The 27,955-nt window shown below is 36.9% G+C and overlaps 3 protein-coding genes across 3 annotated transcripts in view; all 3 read left to right on the top strand.

The window, feature by feature from the left end:
* The window catches only part of LOC132795278 (high affinity cGMP-specific 3',5'-cyclic phosphodiesterase 9A), a 141,311-nt gene extending 134,368 nt beyond the window's left edge, over positions 1-6,943 (top strand). Inside the window, exons 9-12 of the mRNA XM_060805928.1 lie at positions 2,646-2,772; positions 3,330-3,625; positions 3,686-4,187; positions 4,885-6,943. Of these exons, the coding sequence (XP_060661911.1) occupies positions 2,646-2,772; positions 3,330-3,625; positions 3,686-4,187; positions 4,885-6,297 (2,338 nt within the window). The 3' untranslated portion in view covers positions 6,298-6,943. The remainder of the gene's footprint in view (positions 1-2,645; positions 2,773-3,329; positions 3,626-3,685; positions 4,188-4,884) is intronic.
* Positions 6,944-17,043: 10,100 nt separating this feature from the next.
* Positions 17,044-23,201, top strand: LOC132796623 (PDZ domain-containing protein 8). Its single transcript, XM_060807866.1, has 8 exons — positions 17,044-17,530; positions 17,590-17,832; positions 17,896-18,088; positions 18,359-19,646; positions 19,710-19,850; positions 20,338-20,940; positions 21,020-21,272; positions 21,339-23,201. Exons 1-8 carry the CDS (start codon positions 17,366-17,368, stop codon positions 21,549-21,551), a joined length of 3,099 nt encoding a protein of 1,032 aa, XP_060663849.1. The 5' UTR covers positions 17,044-17,365; the 3' UTR covers positions 21,552-23,201.
* Positions 23,202-23,754: 553 nt separating this feature from the next.
* On the top strand, positions 23,755-27,802 carry LOC132796709 (leucine-rich repeat-containing protein 20). The gene is given in 7 exon segments (XM_060807966.1): positions 23,755-24,109; positions 24,177-24,505; positions 27,054-27,151; positions 27,153-27,198; positions 27,264-27,431; positions 27,507-27,577; positions 27,579-27,802. Coding segments are annotated over 6 exon segments (774 nt in total). The 5' UTR covers positions 23,755-24,109; positions 24,177-24,195; the 3' UTR covers positions 27,660-27,802.
* The last annotated feature ends 153 nt before the right edge of the window (positions 27,803-27,955 follow it).

Raw genomic sequence — 27,955 nt, forward strand, 5'->3', positions numbered from 1 at the left:
TTTATTATTAAGTATTTTAGATATAGAAAGTTATACGATTATTGTATGTTTATATGATATTTAATATTTGTAATTAATTGTTCTACTGGATATGCAAAGTTTTTTGCTTACATATGTATATTGAACATTTATCATGGGGAAAGATTTATTCTGAAGAGAAGCCAGAGTGTGTTTATTGAACATAAATTGAAATAATTTTAAAAATAAGTAAAGTTTATTCTAATTGCTCTGGATTAGCCCTATATTTTTGAAATCTGGATTGACTTTAGGATCGTTTTCTGTTATACAATTTATAAATTCGTTCATTTTTTGGTTTGCTTACGAATTCGTCAATTTTTGCAATTATCGTAAAATAGCAACAAAAAAAATCTGTGATAAATACATCGAATTTAATATACCTATTCTTAAGCTAAAAACTTAAAATTTTCTGTTAAAGTTATTATTTAGCAAAGAAATGTATTCATATCTTAACTCACAAATTTGGAAACCTAAATCTAGTAGTTAAGTTTTACTTTGACATTTTATTTTTATATTTAATTTAAAACCTAAATCATACATTAAATATTTAAAATTTCAAAGTAAACTTAAAATACTAGACTCAGGCTTCAAATTAGGGTTAGAAAATAGGCTTAAATCAAGACTAAAATACTTGATTTTCTTTAAGAAGTTCTTTTTGGTGTACAATAAACACACCAAGCTTATCAAATGAAAAATATCTTTTTCTTTCATGTTAAGTTTCTCTCAAGAGTGCAGAAATATCTAATTTCTCAACATGTAGAGAACTTCATAGTCCTTTTAAAGTAGGAAATGACTTACTTTTTAAAAAGAAAGTGTAACTTTTTTTTCCTGGAATGTAAATAGTGGCAGTTAGACGTAAAAGATGTTTAACCAAACTGTAACTCTGTTTACGTTATTTACCAAAAAAAAAAAGCGAAAGACTATTAGAAGAGCAGAGATATAGAGAAAGGGAGAGAGAGAGAGAGAGAGAGAATTGCAGCAAGACTGCGAGCAGTTGGCAATGTTGGGACAGTAAATGCAATAAGTTGAGCCCCAAAGCTGATCTAATGTAGCCAAGTTAATGCCGCTTCCCTTTAGTCTGTCAGTGTGTCGGTGGGTTTCGGTTCGCACTTCTTGCATTGTGGTGCATGGTGCACGGTGCATGGAAATGCATAGAAGGTGCGACGTTGACGCAGTGAGAACACAATAGAGTCTCGCCCTCCATTATGGTCTTGGATTGCACAAAGGAAACACATAAATACAGAGACATGCAATTGTAATAGTCGCAAAGAGGATTACAAAATGTGCAATTTGAAATTTGAAATTTCTTCTCCATTTTTTTTTCTTTCTTTTGTGCAAAATTCGATTAACGACAGCAGAGAGCAAGTAATAGAGAAAGTGAGAGCGAGAGAGCAAGCGACCTTCAGCTTGTTAGCTCTCTTCTGACCTTGTCATCTAGTTGGCATTGCCATTGCATTTGCCTTTGGTTGCCATTGTGTGTATTGTGCGTAGTAGATTTTGCACACTGATGATGATGATGCGCCACCATAATTATCTTGTGTAAAATCACAGAATAGCAAAGGCAAGGTAAAAAGCAAAAAAAAAAAAAATGGAAACTCAATTCGTTGGCAAGTCGAGTGCATAAAATGCTTCGCTCTATTTGCAGTATAAACGTGGCAGGTGTTGAGTTTCCAATGCTATCTCTCACTCTCTCTATCTCTCTCTCTTTCTCTCAAGTCCTTTACCCATCCCACACTGACACTAGCTGCAGCTGTTGGCTCTTAGCTGTGCTGTCTGTGCAACGTCAATGCTACTTGACACGAAAAAATTCAATTTTCTGCTCGTATATGACGCGACTTTTTCAAATTTTTCATTTTCTTTTGAAATAAAAATAAAACGAAATGCAATTTAATATTTACGCGTCGCATACTTTTTACTCGGTTCTTTCTCGTCGCTCTCGTCTTCGGTCTTCGTTCTATTGCTCTTCTTAAATGTCAACATGTATATTTGCACTTTTAACCGTTTAGCAGCCGTCTCAAGTCGCACGTGAGCCAAAACATCAGTAAACAACGCACATGCGGCGTATACGCAATATGTCTGTGTGTGTATGTGCACTGCAAGCATGTCCTGTTTAATGACAGCTTCCACCTTTATATTGTTTCCACACATATTCTTCATTAGCTTTGCCCGCCAGAAAGATTGTTTGTGAAACGCTTCAATTGTGGTTCACAAATTGATGTTCACAAAGTGAATGCGAAAACTGACTTAATGGTGCATTAAGTGTATTTATTTGTTTGTACATATCCAATTCATGAATGATATACTTGTCGTAATTATATGATAAGTTTAAATTGTTTGTAGAGCTCTTGAAAATTCGAAAATTCAGTTGAGTTTTCTTCTATTTTTTCATGTATTATAATTATTTTTGTTAAATTGATTGAACGTTTTATGTACAAGTCTAAATAGGAAAAAGAGACTAAGAGAAAATCTTCAGTAACATAATTTTATTTCAATTGATGACCAGATATTATAAGTTTTATTTAAGTACTATATAAAGTTATTATTGCTAGTACTTATTCCAAATACAAGTACAAAGTACAAGTACAAATATTATACCTTAGTTAATTAATAAATGTTTCTGCTTGCAGCACAATTCGGGAGGGCATCATTCGCTGCATCCTTGCCACCGATATGGCGCGCCACAATGAGATCCTAACGCAGTTTATTGAGATCACGCCCATCTTCGACTACAACAATCGTGCACACATCAATCTGGTAAGCAAACAAACGGCGCACTTATCGCACTTAACGAACAATTTTAATCGATTAACTGTCGCTTGCTAGAAATACATGTATTTTTTCATAAATGTGGCCGTTAAGTAAGATTTAGTTGTTTTTAGCATTACTTACACTTACTTACTGACATTGAAGTGCCGCTTAACGAAATACACTTAGTTATTTTTTATCGCTTGAATACTCATGAAAAGAAAATGTCTAAATAATACGTTTCCTTTTTTTTTTTATTATGAGCTATTGCCGTTAAATGAAATGTAGTTGTGGTTAGCACTAAACATTATTTACTTAACTGCCACTTAACAAAATGCACTTTGTGACATTCTTTTAATCGATTAACTACCACACCCAGGCAACGAAAATATCTGAAAACTATATTAATTTTCTCCTAGCTTTGGCTGTTATGTAAGATTTAGTTGTATTAAGCAATCATTCGTTATTCAGTTAACCGTTTTCTAAATTACACTTAGTGACATACTTTTAGCTGTTAAGTGAAATTGAGTTGTACTTAACATTACTCATCATGAACTTTATTCCAGCTATGCATGATACTCATCAAGGTGGCGGACATATCGAACGAAGCACGGCCCATGGACGTGGCCGAGCCGTGGCTGGATCGCCTGCTGCAGGAGTTCTTCGCTCAGAGTGCGGCAGAGAAATCGGAGGGATTGCCGGTGACGCCATTCATGGATCCGGACAAGGTGAGCAAGCCGGGTTCGCAGGTGCGTTTCATTGGCCTCGTGCTGTTGCCGCTCTTCGAAGCCCTGGGCGAATTGGTGCCCGAGTTGACTGAGCTGATCATCATCCCAGTACGCATAGCACTCGAGTACTACAGGTGAGAATGATTTCATTTAGCTAGTGAGTGCACCCGTAGCAAACTTTCGTTTTTGTTTAGACGCTTAAATGATGCACAGACCAAGACACGCAAATCGGTGGCAGACAGCAACACATCGGCCACGTCGGCCACATCGGACAGCAACAGCGGCAACATGGACTCGAATGCGGCCATGGCCAGCACACCGGGCAACAACAGCAGCGACAAACTCGACAAGCAGGGACAATCGCAGTCAGGCAATGCTGCTGGAGGTGGAGGCGGAGGAGGAGGCGGCGGTGGTAGCTGCGGTGGCAGCTCAACTGCTACTGTTGCATCATCATCAGCTGGCGGCAATGCTTCAAGCGGCGGCGGCGGCGTCGGAGGCGGCACAACAACTGGCAGCAGCTCACCGCAAATGCCGCGCTCAGGATCCGGCATCAGCGTTAAGTCCCGTCGCAGCATCCCATCACAGAAGTCGGCGTCGCGCACCTCGGTGGATGAGCCCGGTGGCATGGCCGCTGAGTTGCACGATCTGCCCGAGGGAAGCGAGAGCGGCGACTCCGAAACAGCCACCGAAGTCGATGTAAGTACAAGCAGCAAATAAAGCGCATTTAACTCGAAAGCAGAGCTAGAAAATTTCTGAAATTTCCTTAAAGCTTATTGAATTCACCATCAGATTAGAATTGCAGGGACAAATTTTTATTGGATATTACTTGAATTGAAATGAATTTAATTTTTGTTTGAACTAAAGTTAAATTTCAAGATTAAGTTCAATTTAGTTGTCTATTACAAAACATATTAAAAAATGCAAACTTATTTCTAAAATGCAGTACATCTTCTATTAAATTAAAAGTACAATATCTAACAGAAAATGAATGAATAGTCTACATTTCTTTTGAAGGCATATTGTCAAATGATTGTAGTACGTTCTTAAGTCTTCTTTCAGTCATCTAAAGTAGAAGTAGAAGTGCACTTTATTTTGAATCTTATTTAACTCGTGCTTCTATTAACATCACATTACAGTACTTATTCCTATTTATGTTAATGTTACAATATCGCCTTACCTTGCCATCATACTATTATGTATCCAGCACTGTCAACCTGCTACAATAAGAAACCTTTTTTCACGTAATTTTATGCGGTTTCAAAAAAGCGACACTCGTTTAAGAATGAAATAAGCTTTAAGCTTGTTGCTTAGCTTGTTGCTTAGCTTGTTGCAACAACCATTTCATTATCAAACACTCATACTTTCTCTCTCTCCTATTTACTTATTGCCGCAGGTGGCCGAGAAGACGTCCAAGTTCAAGGTGGACACGGAGGGCTGCAGCAACCGGAGCAAGAGCTCGCACTCGACATCGCGCAAATCGTCGCGCGAGAAGCGACCATCGATGATCGGCGAGTTGTGCAGCAGCGGCGGCGGTCAAAGGATGCGCAACTCGTACGGCAACATACACGGTTACCACGCCAATCGCTGTCACTTTGGCAGCAATCGGGCCGTCAGCCTCGATCAGTACAGCACCAACAATCGCCGGTTGTCCGATGGACTGCCGCAGGTCATATCCGACAGCAACGTGTTCTACGGTCGACACAATCGCAGCAGCCTCGAAGCGCATGCAGCACAAGCTCAAGTGACAATGGGAGCAACAACAACAGGAACAGCAGCAACTGTTGCTCGTATCGGGGAGGATCTCAATATGAATACGAGCAGCAATCAGATGGGGCCGGTGGTGCAGCAGCCACACAGTCAGCTGGACAAGTTGCAGCTGCAGCTGCAGCAAGTGGAGCTGGACAAGTTGGCAAGCCAGGCAACAGCCACAGCAGCTGCTGCTGCTGCTGCCACATCGAATGGCAACATATCGCCCACACTGATGCAGCAGCAGCCTCTGAATCAGCAAGCGAGCAATGGCAGCGCACGCAGCAGCAGCGTTGGCAGCACTCGCCTGGCTGCCACACAACAGCCACATTCGGGGCAGCAGCAACCACAAGCGGGACAGCAACAACCGAGCGGCAGCAGCAGCAGCTGGAAATCGCGACTGCGTCAATTCTCCGACTATTTCAGCTTCAGCTTTGACAAGGGCAACAAACGCTTTGGCAGCACACGCAGCAGCCCCTGTGCCCCAACCCGTGGCAACAACAATGCAACGGCAGCCGCAAATGGTGGCGGCGGTGGCGATGTCACAGCGGACGGCGGCTGCAACATGCAACAGCCAGCGACCTGTTGCACCATTTCGAATAGCATGCCATCGCCAGTTGCTCCGACTTCAGCTGCTGCCGGTGGAGGAGGCGCCTCCGCTCACCTGGGAGGCATAGCGCGGCATCGAGCGTACAGCTTGGATGTGCCGTGCAGCAGGCACATGGCGGGGGGCACACGCTACTCCTCGGGCGACAGCAGCAGTCGCAAGTCGTCGCGCCACGACGAGCACAACAACATGAGCAACATGAGCAACAATAGCAACAACAGCAACATGAGCAACAACACGTTGCACAGCAGCGGAGGCCTCATGATTGGCGAGCAATTGTCCGGAATACGCATTCGCATCGGTAGCGCAGATGCCACAACAGTTGTGGCAGCAGCAGCAGCAACAGGAGTGCCAACTACGGCAGCTGGGGAGCCCGCTTTGATGCCGCCCAGCGTCAGCTGTGAGCTGGGCTTGGCCAGCGGATCGTCGTCGGAGGCGGGGCCAAAGATTTGACAACAGGGGAGTTCCGATACGAGCAACACGAACAATTCGCTGTGCAATCAGGCGCCGTTCACCGAGGGCGAAGCGGAGGCCGAGGCCGAGGCGGAGGCCATCGTCAATGACAGCGACAACGATGCGATGGATGGTCCCAGCGAGGAGGCGGATGCTTTGCAGCAGGACACGTCCAGCTGTGAAGTGTCGTCGATGTCGATGACCGTCTGGTCGGCGATTGGTCAGCGATTGAATGCGCTCGTCTGTCATTGCTGTGAGCGGAAGTTGCCCGAGCCGGAGAATGTGTAAGCCACCGAAAAGAGAGGGTCGATCAATCAAACAAACAAACAATCTGTCAGTCAGTCAGTCAGTCAGTCAATCAGCCAACTAGCCAGTCAATCAAATCAGTCATTGCCATTCACACAGTCATCGATTCATTCACCCAGCGCAACTTTCTCTTTCTATAGCTCTTTCTGTACATCTATCTCGCTCTATTCCCAGTTTCTTGCGCACAGGGTAACTTCTAGTCGAGCACACTCGACTGCAGCGCTCTCACTTGTGTGTGCTGACGATGCACATTCTTCATGCCTAGCAAATAATTTAAATCAATTCTACACACGAACACACACACACACACACACACACACAATTCAATACACTATAATTAAATATATGCTATATAATCTTATATTATTATATTATACATTATTATTATTATTATTATTATATACAATTATTATTTTTTAATTTACAACAAACTAGTTTTATTTATTTTTTTGTTATTAATCAGAGATAGAAATGCAGTTTTATTCGCAGTTCGGTAATTCATTGAAGTGAAGAAAACATATACCAAACAAGAAAGAAAGCAACAGTCGAGTGTGCTCGACTGTGAGATACCCGTTATTCATTTTGAATAAAAGTAAAACAGTGCGGTATTATTCGTAAAATATACGAAATTCATATACAAAATACTAAAAATAGCAAAACTTATATTTGGTTGCATCGTTGCAATACTACATGTGTAATATACCATAAATGTCAAAATATAATAGATTGTCAGAAAAAAAACCTGAAGCCCGTAGTAAGTAGTCGAATTTTCCCATTCAAAAGAAATTCTTATATAACTTTTACAATTACCCGATCGTAATCAAATTCTGATCGTAATCTGACGCTGATTTAGAATATATACACTTAAAGGTTTCAGAGATGTCTTTTTTCTCTGTTACACAGATTTCCTACAGTCACGTAGTTATAATACCTTTCTACCGAAACATTCTTTAGATGAATCTTATAGCTTAGCACGACAAACTGCAATTGGGGCATTAGCAAACTGATTAGCCAAAGGATGCGGCTTATGGCGATTCATTTTCATGCATCGCCATCGGCTGGGACATGTCGCCTTATTATGGGGCCGCGGCGTTGGCCCCTGGTTGCCGCATGTTGCATGGCATATGCTGCTGCTACTGCTGCTGCTGCTGCCACATGCCACACACTGTATGCGTCTGCGTTCACGTTTAATTACGCAAAACAAATTTTTGCATTTTGCATACGCCAACGAGGAGCGCGTCCCCATGCAACCTTGCTGCCACCCTTTGCCCCCGCCCCCGCCCCCGCCACACACACTCCACACTCGGCGGACAAGATAGCTGGCCACCAGGAGCGACCATGTATGTATGCCTAATTTCATTTGCTGCTACGTGGTTTACTTTTTTTTTTCGTTAGTGTGTGTGGAGGGGGGAGGCAACACCACATGGGGCAGCTGCTGACACGGACTACGCTTGCAGCATGCAGCGTGCCACGTTATTGAAAGTCAGCGTGGGGCTCAATTCGATTTTGTAGCACGCAGCGCAGCGCAGCTGTTGCAGGTGCTGCGTGTGGCACACAATTAAACGCCAAAACCAATGGCTCTGCCTCATCTGCTGCAGTTGCTGCTTCTGCTGCTGCAATTGAAGCGAATGACACTCAACTGAACGCAACGCAACGCATCGCATCGCATCGAAACTCGAATTTTGCATGCCCCGCAGCCTTTCAGCCATTCAAATGTACCACAAAAATTTGTTTAGCAGTTTTTGAAGGGAATCCTAATTGCAACCAGCCATGCCCCCAGGGACACTCCCACTTCGGTTCGGTTCGGTTCGGTTCGCTTTGGCTAAAAGGTTTTTCGACGCCGTCGAGATATACATTTTGTTGCAACTCGATTGCGATACCAATTTCGTCTTTCTTTTTGCTCATTTCGTGTTGCCCAAAAACTTTTCAACAACTCGTTGATGGGCAGTCGCTCGCCACATGTGTCGAATTAACAATTAGCACCTTGTCAGTTCCAGCTCGAAACATATTCAATTGTAGTTTTTTCTGATTGAGCAAATAACATTGTCACAGCTTAATAATGTTTACTGAATTCCATGGCGATGCATTTGAAGTTGCTTGAAAGTTTAGTTGGTTTATTGTCGGTGCATTTCAATTTGATTAAAAGTTTAACTGATTTTTTGTCAATCAAACACATTTTGAGTTCTAAACCTTCTTTGTCTCCTTATTTTAATGGATTCATGTCAAATGCAGCTCAACATCCAGTGGAATACATGGGACATTTTCAGTTTCAGCCAAAGTATTTGCCTTACACACAATAAATGTTTAATACTTTCGTTCACTATCATAAGCTTGATATTCACTTTTTTTAGTGGAATATTTTGTATATGCATTTGACATACTTCTCATATTCATTAACTATTTTAAATACAAACTTTGATGACTATCATAAAAGACTATATTGTGAAATCCATTAATAGTACTTGAATATGTCATCAATACAATTCACTTGCAAATATTTTTTCTCGCTCTTAGCTTTTGAATTTAATTTTTGTATGTTAAGTAAACATACAATATTAAATTTATTAAATTTTCAAGTCGAACTTTAAACAACTTTCCACAAACGAAAAGAGTCTATTCAATATTTCAACATAATTGAAACTCAATTCGATAAATATGGCTCAATACTCATCTTAAGCTCATCAATTATTGCTGGCGTTGCCTCCACACACACACACACGCTCACACACATACACATCTCCAAAGATATACGAAAAGTGCAGGACACATCGCATCGTGCATTTCCGGTAAGATGGCAATGAAGGAGCGAGTTAAGCAAAAGAAAAGAAAATGAAGAAAAACCATCCCGACAAAAGAACAAACAAATTAACCACACAGAACTGCAAAAAGCGAAGCATTTGTATTTGCAAAATGCAACAAACCCCGAACTTGACATCCCAAGCAGGATGAAAAATGAAAAACTATTGACGAACTGGAAAATGGAGAATGAAAATAAAAGCTGGGCGAACTTGTGTCCCAAAGCAAACAAAGAAAACAAATCGAAATGAAAAATTATAGAAAAATAATATATATATAAATAATATCAATGTAAATTTCTGTATGTAATTATGTTAAATTTGCGATACGCGCACATACACACACTCATACACACAACCAAACACACACACGCATGTCATGTTGAAAATACATAGCATACTTTTTAGCGCCAGGGTCACACAGTGGCAATTGGTTTTAAGACAAAGGGCAAGGGGACTGGGGACGGAAAGTAAATATAGTAGGAAAATAATATTAAAAAAAAGTAAAAAAGAAAGAAAGAAAAATACACAAAACACACACAAATTTCAATTAAAAGTTAAGCGCAGCTGGCAACCAAGCTGGTACTTGGCCAAACTTATATGGAGAACTAAACTATGTGCATTTTCATAGAAATTTTCTTCGTTTTTTTTTTTTTGTTTTTTGTTTCATTTACAATAAACAATGAAAACACAAAATGAATACAAACTACGATACGATTTTAAGACACAATATGGCAAAATGGTGGAAATCTGTTTAAATTTAACGACGTTAATTAAATGTACATTTAAATGTCTAGCTAAAAATACGAAATTGATGGCAAAATATTATAACTAAATGGTAAACGATATCAAATTTGTGTACGTACATACATTTATTGTTAATTGTAATTGGAGACATATACGGACATACATATATCTATATTTTTTCAGTTTGTAGTCAACGTCAACGCAATCGTCGTTATTGTAATTGTTGTTGTTGTTGCTCAAGATGTCTATGAGTATGTTGATCAAAGCGAAAACAATGACAAAACTAAAAGAAAACAATATTAATGTTTGCGATGTCAAAATTGTTTTTTTGAGCATAGTTAGAGCTGACTTAGTGCAGCTGAAAGTAATGTCTACAGATACCAAAATACCAAAACAAAAATCAATATATACTAGAAACAAACTGAAATCTTTAGGTGTATAAATGTATTACGAGTATGTATTAGCTATAAGTATGATCTACCAAGTATCGCTTCAACAAATCAACCACACAATGAATTGTTTCACACAGACACACACACACAAACACATACACACACGCACACAGAGAGGCTGGCGTGTGTATTGAAAGCGCTTTCAAACTTTGAACGAGGCCCATTGCAAAATGCCACAACTTCCCTTGTTTGATGAAAAACATAAAGACTAATACTTGAATTTACAAACCTTTCCAACAAAAACCAAAAAACAAAAATCTAAATATATATATATATATATGCAATTGAACAAACTAAAAAGAAAAAAATAAAACTATATATGTTAAATTAAACTAAACAAAAAAAACTCTAGGTGTTTTACAAATGTACGAAAACAAAAAAAAATGTCAATGGAAACTTAAAAAAAAAAAATAAATGAGAAGAGAAGAGAAAACAAAATAAAACTGAAACTACAAAAACAAAAACCATTTTAAGCATAATTTAATTAGACTAGAAAAAAATGAAAATGAAAATGCTTTTCAATGTACAATTTAAATATTAGTCTACATTTTTGGCAGTCAATTACAAAAATAATGAACAAGAACAAAACAGAAAAACACAAATAAAACACACGCTTCCCCTTCCACCTCCAAAATGCAGCAAAGCAAAAATAAATAAACTAAACGAAAAATAGAAACAAAAAGCAAAGCAAAAATTGTTTGCAAAATATGTTCGAAATGTATCAATTATAAAATCAGATGTATGTATGTAGGTAGGTGACGAGTTAAAGTTATCGGATGGGCAAATGTTTGTTTATATTTTGTAGAACGGTAGTACGAATAGTTAAGAGCAAATTGTGTACGATATATGTGTGGCTAGGCAGAAAAACAAAAATGTTAAAACAAATATTATGAGCAATTTGGACCAAATCACTAAATACTCTCTATCTCTATCTTTCACTCTGTCTATCTATGTTTAACTCTCTCACACACACACATACACACAGACTATATCTGTAACTTTCTCACTGTCTGAATACTGAAAGCAGCATGCATTATAAATAAATACGCGTAAAAAACATTATACTATATAGCATACACACACACACACATATAGATATATTACTTGTTCTTGCGAATAGTTAAATGTAAACTACAAAACCCAAAAGAAAAAAGACAACTGATAAATCAATATTAAATGTAAAAGTCAAATGAAAACAAAGAAATACACGTAACTCTCAACCACAACTACCTGTCGACTATCTACAGCACAGCTAAGCTGAAGCCTGATCATATCGATGACAGCAATTGCGATTGCGATAAACGATAAATCGATTTTTGTTGTCAGGCAACAGCATCTAATTTATACTTTTCTACGTATCTTACACAAAAAATGGAGTGGCAGCAAAAAAGAACTTTCCAAAAAAAAAAGGTTTCCATACCACTAATCTCTGCAATAGTCAGTCAGAATCCCCTCCAAAAAAGGCAGACGGACGGACGGACGGACAGACAGACAGACAGACTGTCGTATCGAACATTCAACATGCAAATAACCACCGATAACGGACCACAGTAGTGCATCAACGCGCTTCCCAAGAGCCCAAGAAGATCATTTATTATCGATAACTGTTGAATATCGGACAGCAGATACTTCCTATCATATAAACATATATGCTCAATTATTGCGTTTACGTTTTTCTCTCTCTCTCTCTCTCTATATATATAAACCTGTATCTGTCCCTCTTTCTCTCACTCTTTCCCGCTACCTTCCCTGACACACTGCAAATACTGCACGCGACAGTTAAAAAAGAGCTCTTAGAGAAGTACATTTAAGTGCATAGACTATATATACTACTTATATACATATATACTATATATATATATATATATACATACTAGAGACCCTCCTGAACTTCAAAACCAAAAGCCTTTAAATTCAACAAAACAAAAACAAAGACTACATTTTATTATACAACAAACAAACCAACAAAAAAAAAAAACTAAAAAAAAATACAAAATGGGGACAAGATGAAAGCGAAACTTTGATGCAATTTTAAATGGAGTAAAACGAGTAAAAGTTATTAAAGCATTCTTCGGCAGGCCGAAGCTTAGATGCTCTCTTTAAAGGCCCACACACACACACACACACTGACACACACTCACATCGACAGACACACTCACACATGAAAAGTTTCAATCGAGAGAAAATAACGAAATACGTGTACTACAAGTATGTTTAACAGGAGCTTTGGAGACTAACCCCCGCTTTCTTTGGTGGATTGAGAACTTCTAAGATTACCTACTAAATCGAAATCTAGTCAAAGTTTATGATCTTTTTGAAAGAGTCTAAGCAAATGAAAGTCTACATATAAATAATATATATATATTTTCAAAATGTGTATGTCAATGGAAATGAAATCTCTACAAATAATTGACTAGAGTAATATACACACAAAAATACATACTAAAAGTTATTATTTTTAAGTAAAAATTGTTGATAACAAAAAATAAACAAAAAAAAATAATTAAATGAATATGGCATCAATTATGTGGAAACTAGCTTGAAGGAGTAGGAAAACTACTAAAAATATATACAAAAACTAAAAAATATATATAGAGAGAGAAATGCCTATTCAGCGTATCATACACAAAAAAGATTCAAAAGAAACAAAGAATAAATACTACAAAATAAAAGAAATTTTCCATGCACGTCGTGTTGAATAAGTGGCAATTACATACATACAAATAAATATATTAGCAGCTGCAAAGATTAAGTGTAAAATATTAAATAATATGTATTAAAATCAAATAAGACATACAAATATGTGTGTGTTAACTACGCATCTCTTTCCCCCTGCCACAGTTGACCATAAATCGCAAAAAAAAGAAAATATATATGAAATGTCGAGTATATGAATAAATTGCATTTGAGTGGAAATTACTAGGTAAAGCAGTTGGAAACTATTTACAAGTGGTATAAATACAGCATCCACAACAACAAAGAAAAAAAAGAAAAGAAAAACTATGAAACAAAGGAAAACAAGTCAAACTTGTCGTAATGGAACCCAAAGAAACATTTCAAATGAATAAACCAACACACAAAAAAGTATATATAAATCTCTAAATAATGATGACGAAGGCGAGCAAAGCAAAAACAATTCTAAGTGTACAATGAATCAAGTTAAATGCATTAACGAAATCAAGCAACAATAAAACTTAAGTACACACATAGACACACAGACACTCACATAAACATAAATCTACTAGTACTACTCACATTTGATGTCAACTCTTGTCAACTACAAAAACTACACTGGCCATATTGAAGAGCTAATCGCAGAAGCCGTATATCAACAAATACTAATTATACAATATGTACGAGTATATATGTGAAACCCCAATTCCAATCTGCAACAAAACCGAACAACAATAAAAATGAAAAATACAAATCAACACACAAAAAAAAGAGTGAAAAACCAAATAAGCAGACAACAGATAAAAGGATAAAATAACAACAACAACAAAACGCAAAAAAAAAATAATTAAAAACCAAAAAAAAAAAACACTCAAAAATGAAAAACCATACCAAAAATAAAAAACTTTTCTGAAATGCATTTAAATGGAAAATATTCAAATGAAAATTGTATTTAAAATTTAAGTTTCGTCCGAGGGGCAAAATGGGGGTGGGCGAGTACCCATGAGTACACTCGTTAGTCTAACTAAATTGCCAACGAGTGCTCGTCCAAAGCGGACTTCACTCACAGCATTCGCTCACCCATACAAAAACACAAAACACACACACATACACACTCACACAACACGTATTTTTGTGTAAAAGTTTAAAACAAAATAAATATATATATAATTAAAAAAAGAGCAGAAAATATGAACTACTGATTAATATGAAATATATTGAAATAAAATAATTTCCAAACTAACTTGAAGAGCGTTTTTCTTTTGCTTTTGATTTATAGCTTTATAAACTAATTATAAATATAATGTATGTTTGTAGTTGTGTAAAGCTATTAAATAAGACAAGCCCTAAATATTAATAATCAATGGTAGTTTACAGCCTGGTACTTTGTAGCACCATCTATGATTCGTTGGCGCAATAAGTGTTTAAATTTGCACATCCTAAAAGTATGCTACAGCTATTTACTGTAGCTTCAACTTACCACGTAAAGGCCACTACAAATATATGAAAATTGTTGTAGCATACTTTTAGAAGCGAAAGTTACCAACACAAAATAAGCAAGTAACGTGCTGCATTTCTGCTTGCTGCTGATTTATGTTCGCCTGGTATTTTATCTGCTGATCTGGTTCTTTTCAGCCGTTCGCGGTTGTTTCAAGTGGTCAACAACAAAATCAAATGATGGTAAAACCTGTCCAGTCAGGAAATGAAATACCAGGAGAACATGAATCAGCAGCTAGCAGAACTTCTCTAAATCAGTTACAAAATTAATGACGCCAGCCATTTTGGAACTAATTTAATTTTAAAAAGGAACCGCCAAAAGAAAAATCCGTTAAAATTCAAATATAATTTGTTGATATAGTATTTCGTTTTTCTGTTACACCTCAGCGAAATCCTAAATCAGGATAACTAATTCTATGAAGTAAAATGCAAGGACTTTAAGGACTTTCTCATAAATTTCACTTTAATAATGAGCGGACATTAAAAAAAAAAAAATTGACTGTATCTCGGTCATTTGAAAGGCGATTGCGAAATCCTTTGACACAAGAATTTCTCTAATAAAGGCAAACTTATAAACACACTTAAAAGGATGAATGCCCTTACAGGACGAGATAAATTAAGATTTTATTTGTAATTTGAAAATTGCTTATATCTCAGTCATATCGTTTTTGATCTTTGCAGTAACTATGTGAAACGATGTAATTTTATGGGAGCTATTATAGTATCAAAGGAGTTATATTGGAATTTGCAATTCTCATATCCAGCTGCTTAGTAGCGCCATCTATTGTTTGTTGATACAATGAGGGTTCAATAGGTGCAGCCTGAAAGTATGCTACATCTGTTTGCTGCACTTCCAATATTTTTTTGAATATATCGCGCAATTTCAATTTTAAAATATGAAATTTTTGTTGCTTACTTTTGAGAGCTGAAGTTGCCGCCATCAAATAAGCTAGCGATTTGCTGTATTTCTACTTACTACTGACTTATATTCGCCTGGAATTTTATCAGCTTACTTGATTCTTTTAGCCGTTCACGGCTGCTTTTAAATGACCTGCAACAGCAACAGATGAGGCCATAAAATGCTACAGTAAGTCACCAACTGAATTAGTAGCGCTATTCACTTGGGCGCAAATTTAAAATATAAAATTAACCGACAAAAAAAGAATCCGTTAAAATTCAGATATAATTTTTCGTTTAATATTTGCGTTTCTTTTTCATATCTCGGCCAAATCCTAAATTATCTTGCCTGGACTTACCTTTTTGTAATCAGGACAACTAGTTCTATCGATTGAAATTCAAGGACACAATTTAAGATATCCACTTTATCACGGTCACTAAGAGGAGGATCTCGATGTCCTTTGGCGTAAGGATTGCTCTTATAAAGATAAACTGATTGGTCACTAATTAGTGACATAAAGTGAGTTCTTTCATAAACCAAAATTGCGTATATCTCGGCCAAACCCTGTCAGATCTTTCCAGCACCTATGACAAGCGAAGCTTTCTGATTAGAACTATCATCGTGCTAAAGAATATTACAAATTTTGAATGTGAAATGAAAACGACAAAAAATGAGATTCGTTAAAATTTTAAAATAATTTATTTGTAGTATATATTACCCAGCAAGTGACTTGGTGTATTTCTGCTTGATGTTGATTTACGTTATGTTGGCAACCTAAAGCTACCACAATTATGTCGTTTACTTAATTAATTATTTCAATCATCCATAATCCTTGTCAATATCCGCAAAAGTAATTCAAACAGCCTCGAATGGAGGTTTTTTGTGTGCAGAAAACTTGTTTTACATATCTCTGGAATACTGGATACATCTGAAATTGGAGTTAAATAATATATTATTTATTACTGATATATCCCAACTACTTATAAAGTGTCCTGCCAGTTTTGGCTGTAGCCAAGAGGTTAATATTCTTTTAATGTTATCAAATTAAACATTTAGAAAATATCGCTTGAGTTAATGTAGGTTTCAGCTGTAAAATGTTAAAAAGAGAAGAGACTTAAAAAATGTCCTGTTACTAACTAAAACTCATAATTTTTCAATGCACCCCAGTTGCCATTCAAATTCTACATTCAAAGCAAGCAATATTTAGCGCCAAGGACTTGCCGGACGTCAACAAAGGCAATCAGCTGTTTGTCCTTACAAGTTCTGGAAATGTTTGTATGGTGTTCTTGTGTATGGTCACTCTCTTACGCAAGACTTAACAGCTGATAGTCGGCTCATGCGCAGTGAAAGTAATCAGCAGTATTGATTTTAATTTGTCGTTTGTTGTAGTATATTTAAGCAAACGTTGGTGGAATTAACAAAGTACGAAATTTTAATGAATAACAATATACAAATGGACGGAGTGATTAGCTAGCACTCAAAGTCCAATTGTCAATCCATATGGATATTGACGAGATGATGGGTAACAAATTGTGAATGCACGTACGATATGTACTACTCATACATATAGTATCTAACCCGTATTTGAAAAGACTGAAACCGATTTGACGTATGCAATTACAAGAGGAAGGGAAATAAAACAGAGAATTAGAATCAGAGCGAAGCTGAAACTTTTGAAGGATTCGATAGCAACAAGCAAAATGGAGATTCCCATATCAAATATATTGTTGCTCTGTCTAATATTCCTGCTAATCGGTGGCGTAGTTATGATATTACTGCAGTATTTGCTCTTTATCAAATTCTCAAATCTACCCGATGAAAGCGAGGAACAGAAACAAATGAGCGCTATGTATACATTACCCACGGTGAGTTAGATAATGTTTGCAAGTATTATCAATAAATATTAATATTTATTAATCATCAGAATATAAAGCAAACGGCACGAAATCTAAACACTGGCCAAAACGATGGCACCAACTACGAAGTTCATCACAATAATGTGCAAAACTCATCCACGTTGGGTTCCTTCAATTTCGTTATGCAGTTCCTGTTTCACGAATTCAAAAACTCAAATCGTGTACGCAAATGGTTTTATCGCAAGCTCACTATTGAGCTAGATGAGCTAATTACTAAAACAACTACTGGAAAATTACTGGACAAATTAACGGTTTGCCTATTAGTTGCAGTTGTAGTGGTTAGAAAACATTAATGCAAATATATCTACTTTCAGATCAGGGAACTTGAGTTGGGCGACCAGTTTCCAGACATTAAATCTCTATCGGTGCATAATGTGCAACTCGATGAGGCAGAACAGCGCATCGAAAATTTAGACTTGTTAATGGATATTAACTACATAGGGAATTTCTCTACTTCCATCGATGCGGACATGGTGCTGGGAAAGAAAGGTTCCATTATGCTTAAAGGTAAATATTATAGCGAAGGAGAGATTACAAGAATGAAAATGCAATTGATTTATTGCTGGCATCATTTTCTAGATAATTTCTACTTCCGTTCATGCTCTAACGAACTAAACCATTTTTAATTCAATTATTTTTCATTTCAAGACCAATTTGATTGACCTTCAAAGCCAAAGAGCATTATTTAGTATCGTATAGACTTTTGACCCGCTTAAAGCATATACTTAATTGCGTCATAAATAATTCTTTGCTATTGAATGTTTTGTTTTTTTTTAGTGAAACAGCTATCTGGCTTGGTCCGTCTACAGTTCACACGCAAACCGTACACGCACTGGTCGCTTAGCTTTTTGGGCGATCCGGAACTCAATTTGGTGGTTGAATCCAAGTATCAAGGGCGGCAAATGCAATCAAATATTACGAACCTCATATCGAATCAAATACGCAAAGCAGTCCGACGAAAACACACGCTGCCCAACTACAAACTGCGCTACAAACCCTTCTTCCACTGGACAGCCGAGACGCCGGACGAGGCGGGCGGGGAGTGCGACATACAGCCAAACGGTGGACTCACAGTGCGTGTGGCCGAGCTGTCACGATTGATGGCCTGCCCCGGCACCAGTCACATCTATTGCACCATTACGCTTGCGCCGGTTCCATTCATTGAGGCACAACAAAAGGATAATCGCAATGTGCTCATCTCACTGGATGTTATCATACACAAGGCGAAGAATCAGCAAATCGGCATTGTGTTCAAGCAGAGCACCAGTCAGGTGGTGAAAATCGAATCGATACTGCCCAACACACCGGCCTGCAAATCGAATCTATTGTCGGGCGATATTCTTGTTGCGATTGAGGGCAAACAGGTGACGACGATTCAGCAAATCGCCAAGGTGGTCAAAAATCTGCAGTCGACGGTCTGTTGCCTGCGCATCGAACGCATTATTCCGGGCATCATACGCAACGATGCCATATTGGAGGATCTGGAGAAATACGATGATCTATGCGATATTCCAGCCACAGTTTCTGCTGCAGCGAAATCGGATGCTGACGATGCAACTGAGATCAACACCAAACTTTTGGCAGTGCAAAAAAGTCGCAACTCGAGCGAGTCGAGTCTAAGTGCAACGCCCACGAATTCACCTAAAAAATCAAATATTATTGCCAAGGCCATCAAGAAGACGATGAGCCGTGAAAGCGGCGATGCACATAAATCAGATGAGACGCCTTCAAAGTCCGCTGCCACTTTAACAGCTGATGACAAGTCAACAGTCACAGGCACAGCGGCTGGTGAAAAGTCGCTAGATGATGTCAACTATTTCTATCAACACTCGACGATCGACTGTCCGTTCAGTCCGCTCATTCACATGGGCGATTTGTCCAACTTTCAGCTGGATGCCAACAGTCGGTATATCAATGTATGCGTCTTTGGCAAGTGTGCGGGCGAGAGTGTGCTGCTCGGCTACAATAACATACAGATTGGTCAGATATTGGTCGAGTGCTGTGAAACAACGCTAAGTCAATGTCTCAAACAAATAATTCTGAATCCGGCCAATCTATTGCCTGTGTGAGTAGAGAATATAAGAACTTATATTACTTGATTATTTATTAATATTGTATTCCCTTGCAGTAAATCACATCCATTGTCGAATCAGTCTGGCTTCAATCCGAATCTTTGCTTTGGCGATATTCTATTCGGTTTTTCGTGGAATGGCAGTCCAAATAGTGAGAGCACATCAAAAACTCCTGGCAAGAGTTTGTCTCCTGTTAGGTAAGTTTAGGCAAGCATGTTGTTATGCCAGCTATCCATAGGGTAGAAGGGTATTATAACTTTGTGCCTCCAGGAAATGAATGTAACAGGCAGAAGGAGGCATCTCTGACTCTATAAAATATATATATTCTTGATCAGCGTCTGTATGTGATCTGTATTTCCGTCCGTCTGCATGAGCATCTAGATCTCAAAGACTATAAGAGACAGAAATATAAATTTTGCCACGCCCAGTTCCGCTACGGTGGCGATACAATAATTACATATGCAAGTCTTTAATTAATTTAATTCCTAGTTACGATTAGATAAACATTGATAAAGGTATTTGAGAAATACTTTTTTTGGATGGGGAAAAACACCTACAAACTTACAATCTGGTATATTTTGAATGTAGTGATATATCAATATACCAAATATAGAATTAGGTATATTAGTATTATTTTTCAGATAGCTTGTTTTTTACTTGAGTTTTATTCCGTTGTTTTTTTAGAAGTCAATCAACTACCAGTGATAAAAACACCGAAGATGGAAATGCAGAGGCGGCAGCTGCAAAGTCCACGTATTCAGATGGCGCTGCAACAGCGGCGACAACGACAAAAGCCCACAATTTTATACGCACCCATTTCCACCGTGCCACACAGTGTGATTTCTGTGGCAAGAAGATCTGGCTAAAGGATGCGATGCAGTGCAAAGATTGCACCATGTGCTGTCACAAAAAATGCATTGCCAAATGTCAAAACGCCACCGTCTGCGGCCCCGTCGAGTGCTATGCACCCCCAACTACAACCCAGACAACAGTTGTCAATAAGCCCGAGTTTACAATTACCCAAGCCGAGTACATCGACCTCGTGGAGCCAAAAAGTTCGAGTGGTGCCATGCAACCCGATGAGGCGAGTTTCGATGGCGGCATTGAGCCAACGCAGCAGGGCAATCTCGATGTGCACCGAGCGAGTCTAACTGAAATGCTTGCCCAGGGCATCAAGCGACAGGCAAGCAATCTGGATATACCCGGCATAGTGTCATCATTATCCGGCAACAATTCGCCAATTAACTCCAAGAGTCTACCTCCGAGTCCGCAGCAGTCGCTATCGCGGTGAGTTCTCTCTCTCTCTCTCCCTCTCTCGCTCTTTCTTTCTGTTGCCATCTCTCTCTGAACCGAGTTTGAATTTCAGAAAGACGTCAATGTCCGAAGAAGCATTAAAGCAACAACTTCCAAATCAAAATCCTTTTGTGCGCGTTACACAGCATTTAGAGGCTTTGCCATTGGAGTGTGCAACATTCAGTTTCGAACAAGTTGTGCTCATCACTGAGCCCATTGTCAAGCATTCTCGTAACGAGGATCTCATGAATCTGGCCAAAAGTTACAGCAAGGATCTCTATACGGAAATTCCACCCAATGAGCGTGTGGCCAAAATTAATGAACTGGTAAGACTTGACTTCTCTCCTCTCTCTCTCTCTCTGCGAAATTAACAACAAATTGTTGTGTTGCAGCTGACGAAACTGAAGATTGCATTGGATGCCGAAACTGAGGGTTACACAACGCCTCAAACTGATGGCCAAAAGTTGAAGTTGAAGTCAGACTCGCCATGGAAAGCAATGGCTAGCACAAAGAATCAGTCAGAGGAGCGGGTTCAGGCACTAAGCATTATAATGCTCTATTTGTGCACAGGGCTGCAGCATGCCCAGGGCGTGGTAACGCAGTAGAGAAGAAGAAGAAGCGAAGCATATTAAATGAATGAATCCAGTTTTATATACTTACATTTGACTCGACTGTAAATGTGTGTTAGTGAGTAACCTAAGGGCATTTTTAATCCGTGTTGTGTTACGAAAATAATCCCAATCGTTTAGACCGTTTGTTTGTCAAAAAAAAAAAAAAAAAAATAGTATGTCTATATATGTAATTATTTCTAATCGCAAAATTTGTCGAATTACAAAATCATTGATATATCATAGACGTAGACTTTGAACAGCAAAAATTCAAAATAAAATACTAAAAGCAAAAGCCACATATTTTGAGTCCTCCCGACTAGACTATACCGGGTAGGTATGTTTTTATTGTATTTTAGAGTTGCCCAAACATTACTGTAAAAACGAAACTTAAAATAAAATATATATAAATCGTATTGTAGTGAAGTGGGTAAAAATATTTGTTTTACCTACTTCAAACTCTTTTCAATTAACGAACTATAAAAGTTGCAGTTCTATACATCCAAAGATCTCAATCAGAATTTTCTTCTCTTTTCCTGATATAACAATGTATAATTATTAATTTGGGTGTAAGATCGGGTGTAAGATTGGTTCGACATGCAGCAGAGCTTTAATTGCATTTCAAAAAGAAGTATCTCAAAGAATTCCCATCTCTTTATCTGATATAACAATGTATAATTATTGATATGGGTGTAAGAAAAAACGTAATAACCATTTGATCAATCGAAAGAGATTGGTTCGTCATGCAGCAAAGCTTTAATTGCATGACATTCTAATGAAAGCTTTATTGGTTCACTTTTAAAATCAAATCAAAATAGAAAGCTTTTAAAAGTTAATTTAAGAACTTTCTGCGTAATGCATTGAAAGAAGCAAAGCTGCGTTATTACGCATACATCGATATGCGTTGTACACAAATCGTAATTTTCACGGTCTGCTTTGTTGTGACGAGGACGTCCTCGTCTTTAAATACCCAAACACTTTCCATCAATTACATTATGTACATTGTATGTCTGTTTTTCATTAATTTTTCTCAGAAATTAATTACTTATATGCTATATATTCAGATTCACTTGCATATATTCTGCAAGTGTGCGGAAAATATTTACAAATAGTTCCGGTATCTGAACAACGCCATATTTCAGATGCGCAATAGTCGGATCTGCTTCTACACATATATATAGTAGTAGTATCTGCATTGTGTATCTGTGTGTGTGAGTTTGTATAAGCACAATTTTTTATTTTGTATATTTTGAGCTTGTACGCATTACATTCTACTCATTTAACGATATGCTCTCTCTCTCTCTCTTTCTGTGTCTCTCTCACTTTCAAAGTGATGAACTTTTACACTTTTCCGTGGTCAGAACTGAGCGGGCCAAGAGAAAGAGTGTTTATAACAGAGGCTATTGCTCTTATGATGACAAGACGTTTTTGTAGAATGCAACAATACCCTTTTCATGATTTCATTCTATTCTTATATCATTATCTTTGCAACATGTGTATATAATCAAAAACATTTAACCATTTAAGTTAATCCAAAAATTGTTAGTGTCTTAAGTCTACGTTTCAAAAGTATTCACAAAATATATAAAATTGTTATTCGTTATAATAATGAATGATCATATATATTTAATTAATCTTGATTTCTTAATTTAAGTTAAACAGGGAATATAGAGTTTATTTTAGGTATTTTTAAAAATAAATGCATTTTTTTGCAAAATTTTCAAAAATATATTAAATTTGTGAAAATTATTTATACATATATCGATTTTTAAGATTTAAGAATTAAATAAATAATATGGTTAGCGCATCTATGTTTTTAAGAATGTATTATATAAGATTGTATTATATTTATATTAAAAAAGGAAACTACCCATTCAGTATTTCGCTTTTTTTAACATTAATTTCTAATTTCATTTTATTTCGAGCTTATACATATTTTAAAATTTTTGAGCAGTCAATTTGAGCATTAATAAAAATAACTGATATTTAAAATTGTATTACTAAAACCTTCTCTTAGAATAAATATTTTTTTTCAAAATCAAAAACATTTGGAAAGGGTATATGAAAAATATCTAGCCGGTAGTAATGTCGATTTCTGGCCAATTATTTGTTTTTCTTGCCATTTTATTTTTCATTTATTTTGTTATGCGCAGTTTTTCTTTCTTCTTCCGTGCTATAAAAACCGAAAGTAAAAAGCATTTTCAATATTTCAATGCGCAAGAGAGTCACGATCAGTTGGTTGTGGAAAAGTTAACGCTTTTTTGAAAACATTTTTTTTTTCTTGTTAAAGTGTGTGCGAATACTTGATAATTGATTCAGTTGAGAATTGAACGCGTAACAGAAGAAAATACATAAATTTATCGAGTGATATATATTTTTTAAAGTGTAGTTTGAGTGCAGCAAGATAAGCTTCAAATATTGCTAGTAGAAAGGCAATAATAGAAGTATTACGGCTTTAATCGGGAGTGCACGACTTCGGCATACTTCGCGTCAAGCTCTGAAAGATTCTCGATTCCAGACTGGAAAACGAGTTCACACCGATTTACACACACAAAGTAAGAACGGAGTTGAGCCTCGAAGGATTACAATGTTATAAAACACAATTTTATTTTTGGGACGCAGGATAAAAACACATTGAAGGATGCGTCCTTTTGGCAATGACATTACAAACATCGCAAATAACAGCGGAGCGGGGAATGGCGATGACAATGGAAATGACAACAACAGAGACAGAGACAGAAACAATGATGATGAGAACGACAACGAGGACCCCGACAGAGGCAACTCAGACTCATCGGGCAATGAGGCAACATCAGAGACAGAAGCAGATCCCCGCATACCGCCGCATATAGCCAGAATCGGTGGCATAGTGACATTCTCTCCAATCGCCGGACGTGGAGTAATTCGTGTGGTTCATCGCTGCGAGGCAGCCAAAGAGAATCGCAAATTAGGTACGTATATTGGATGAGTTAAAGATCTTTACACCATTCGAATGGTAGTTTTTGAAATGGAAATTCGGCGTAGTTTATTCATCGCACAATTAATGTTTATAACAAAATACGTATATATGTATTTGGACAACTGCCAATTGCAGTAATAGCGCGTCAAGTATCTCGTGAACTTGTTTGTTTATCAGACAAATACACATGTAAACGCAACTCGATTTTTATAGCATGCCAATTGAAGATAATTGATTTAAAAACAAAAGCAATTCAATTACTGATAACTCCAGACTGAATGACGACGAACTCGACACATTCAACTAACGCAATAAGACCACAATTTTGTGCTTTCTGAGTCAACTAAAGAGCCGCAATTACATATAGATACTATATAGTATATATATATATACTTCGTGTTCAGGGCTGATAGGGGGACTACATCACTGCTTGTATATTTGCCTAACGTTGCAGTCGAATTATATGTGCTCTTTTTGAAAGATTTGCACTCTTCAGAAGCCGAATGCTAACACAGTGCGCATAGAGAAAGCTAAATAAAGCAGCATTATCAATCTCTTACGTTGTGACCAAAGCTGATTCATTCAAGACCCCAGCGAAGCAATACGTCATTGAGATGTGCATTACGGAAGCATTGCTTAGCCATCATAGAGGCAACAATGGTTAATCCAGAAATCGAAATAATACTTGCTCAAGCTTGTATTCGTGATTTCCCCTGGCAATTGCAAAGTTTTGCCAAATTTTAATCCCAAATTAATGCAGTCCAAATAAAATGCGTTATACAACTTAGGAATCGTGTATGCACTCGTAACATACAAAAGTACGTACAGCACAGCCGACTACTGATCAGTGTTGGCCGGTTTTTAAATACCATAAAAAAAGCTAATATCAAAATGCTATAGATTTTACAGAAAATATATCAAGCCATTTGATATATTTGTAGAAAGGTTTAAAACATTATTTTTATGCATTATTATAATACATAATATGGCATATAATATATTACTACTCTTTTCATCTGTACTTTTAACAACTCTTATTTTTCCATATGGTAGAAGTGTTTAATAACTAATTGATATGTTTATGTGTGCTCCAGATTGAAGCAAAAATCGATCCATTAAAATATATATTCATAATAAATACTATTCGTATAGATGAAGAATTCCAGATAAGCGATATACATACATATATATGGTTAAAATGAGGCTCTTATTGAACATAATTGACTGTAAACAATATTGAAAAATATAATTTTGACATCCTTCCCATATAAAATCGCTCGATCAATCGATCACCATAATAAGGCAAAGTTGACGGTAAAATAGCTAAATTAGCAACACTGCTGAGAGCCCGTCTGATGAGAGAGCAAACAAAACTTAAAATTTTATTCTCCCCTCACGAAAGCGAATGCGAGTGCTCTCTCCGGCAAGTTTTGGTATACAAAGAGAGAATCCGAGTGAGTGGTGGGTAGCGCATAAAACATATGCTATTTAGTATTGCCCCATTCGTTTAGTGCGTTAGGTCATGCTTACACATCTTTGGAACGGCAGCAGCAACAGACGACACATGTGAGCACATTGCTAGCTCATTATTATTTTAGAGACTGCAGAACTTAGTTATTTTTATGGAACAATAATGGCACACTTGGTGGTTCAAGTTGTGGAGCGTTGTGAAAATGCAGCGGAAAATGCTCATCTAGGTAAGGGATTATCTTGCCAAAACTATAACCAAGTTATTGGCTAGATCTACACACATTTAATACATCCATATATGTATGTACTTATGCATATATGAATGAGCGATAGCGAAAAGTTTCGATATTGCCTAAATGTTGTGGCGCCATCTATTGCAAGCTTTCGACAGCCAACACCTTTTGCTTGCTTATTGCTGATAAAACAAACTTATTATGTTCATATCTAAATGTACTATAAGTAAGTTCTAAATATGTATTTCCTTTTTTCGCAATTCTGTACATAAAGATTCAACAATTTTGTTTTATTATTTTTTGGAAAAAATTAATAGTAAAGTTTTTATGAATTGCCGCAACACAATTGTCTATTTTTGTGTGAGCTACAATATCATCATCATACTCTGAGAAATAATGCTAAATATAATTGAACTTGACCATTATCAAAAATGAAACATAGCCACGCATACTTTAAATTTTCTTTCATGGAGAACGCATGACATTGACCTTATAATTCGATTTATTCATTTCACTTTTTGTTTGAGTATTCCCTCCTTTGTAAAATAGAATTGTATTAATTTTTATATTTGACGTGCTTATTTAATTATTCTAAAGTTTTTATATTTACAAATTTTATATAATTTCCCCAAATATCGTAAATGAAGCTGACCAAAAAGAAATTTTCAAGCTGAAAACCTTTGCAGCACTAGTGTTAATTTTAATTACATATAATCTTCTTCATTAAATACTTAAAAGAAAGTTTATATAGATTATCAGTTTATGATTGTATTACATAAGCCTTTCTAACTTGTAATATAAACACATTAATAATGAAAAGTCTCTGCTTCTTTTCAGATCTATCACAATGTGAACTGATGCAAATTCCAGATGCAGTTTATCATCTTATGCGCAATACAGAGCTAAAGACATGCAACTTTAGCGGTAATGTGCTCAAAAAAGGTGACACCAAAGTTTGCGCTGAAATTTAGCGCAATTACAGGCATGTACAACATACAGATCTAAATTGAATTGAGTCGATTTTAATACTTTTACTTTTACTTGCAGATCTCAATCTCTCACACAACCAGCTATCAAGGCTGCCCGATGAATTCTCTAGTCTTAGTGAATTAACCACACTCAACATTTCGCACAATTCATTTATTGTTCTACCTCAAGTCGTTTTCAAGTTGAAGAAGCTTGCCAATTTAGATGCTCAGCATAATGCTATTTTTGGTAAGTCAAAACTGAATCGAAATAGCACACACTGTAAATGATTGTTATCAATTTTCTTAATTCACAAAAACACAGAGATCGATACTGAAGAGGCGATTAGCAGTGATTGCTTGGCTGTGGTGGATCTGCGCAACAATCCGATAAGCAAAAAACTGTCGTGACAAATTGCAGGATATCAAAACTAGTTTTCGTCTCGAGCTTTCCGAAGAAGTTGAAGATGATTGGTAGCAGCAGAAGCATTGGCGACAGCAAATGCACAACCAAAAATACTCTTGCTGTAGTTTAAAAAAATGTTTATTGATCATTTAATTTATTGTGTTTTGAAAAATACACGTATTTTTATATAAATCATACCCCATTGAAAAATGTTATACATCATTTTGTAATTTATATTTGGATTTGTCGAAGTTCTCGAAATTTGTGCTGAATAAGAGTTTAACGATTATGTTATTTGCATTTTAAATGGCATACTTGTCAATCGAATTGAAAAGAAGCTAAAGTATGCATTACAAAGAGATATAAAT

Source organism: Drosophila nasuta, chromosome X (assembly GCF_023558535.2).
Source record: "Drosophila nasuta strain 15112-1781.00 chromosome X, ASM2355853v1, whole genome shotgun sequence".
Classification (NCBI taxonomy): Eukaryota; Metazoa; Arthropoda; class Insecta; order Diptera; family Drosophilidae; genus Drosophila; species Drosophila nasuta.

Bases quoted from the DNA above. Each gene is read 5' to 3' on its own strand.
- LOC132796623 (XM_060807866.1), top strand. From the start codon at position 17,366: ATGGAGATTCCCATATCAAATATATTGTTGCTCTGTCTAATATTCCTG. The intron at 18,089-18,358 runs GTAAATATTATA...GTTTTTTTTTAG, and splicing joins AGGTTCCATTATGCTTAAAG to TGAAACAGCTATCTGGCTTG. The intron at 21,273-21,338 runs GTAAGACTTGAC...GTTGTGTTGCAG, and splicing joins TGGCCAAAATTAATGAACTG to CTGACGAAACTGAAGATTGC.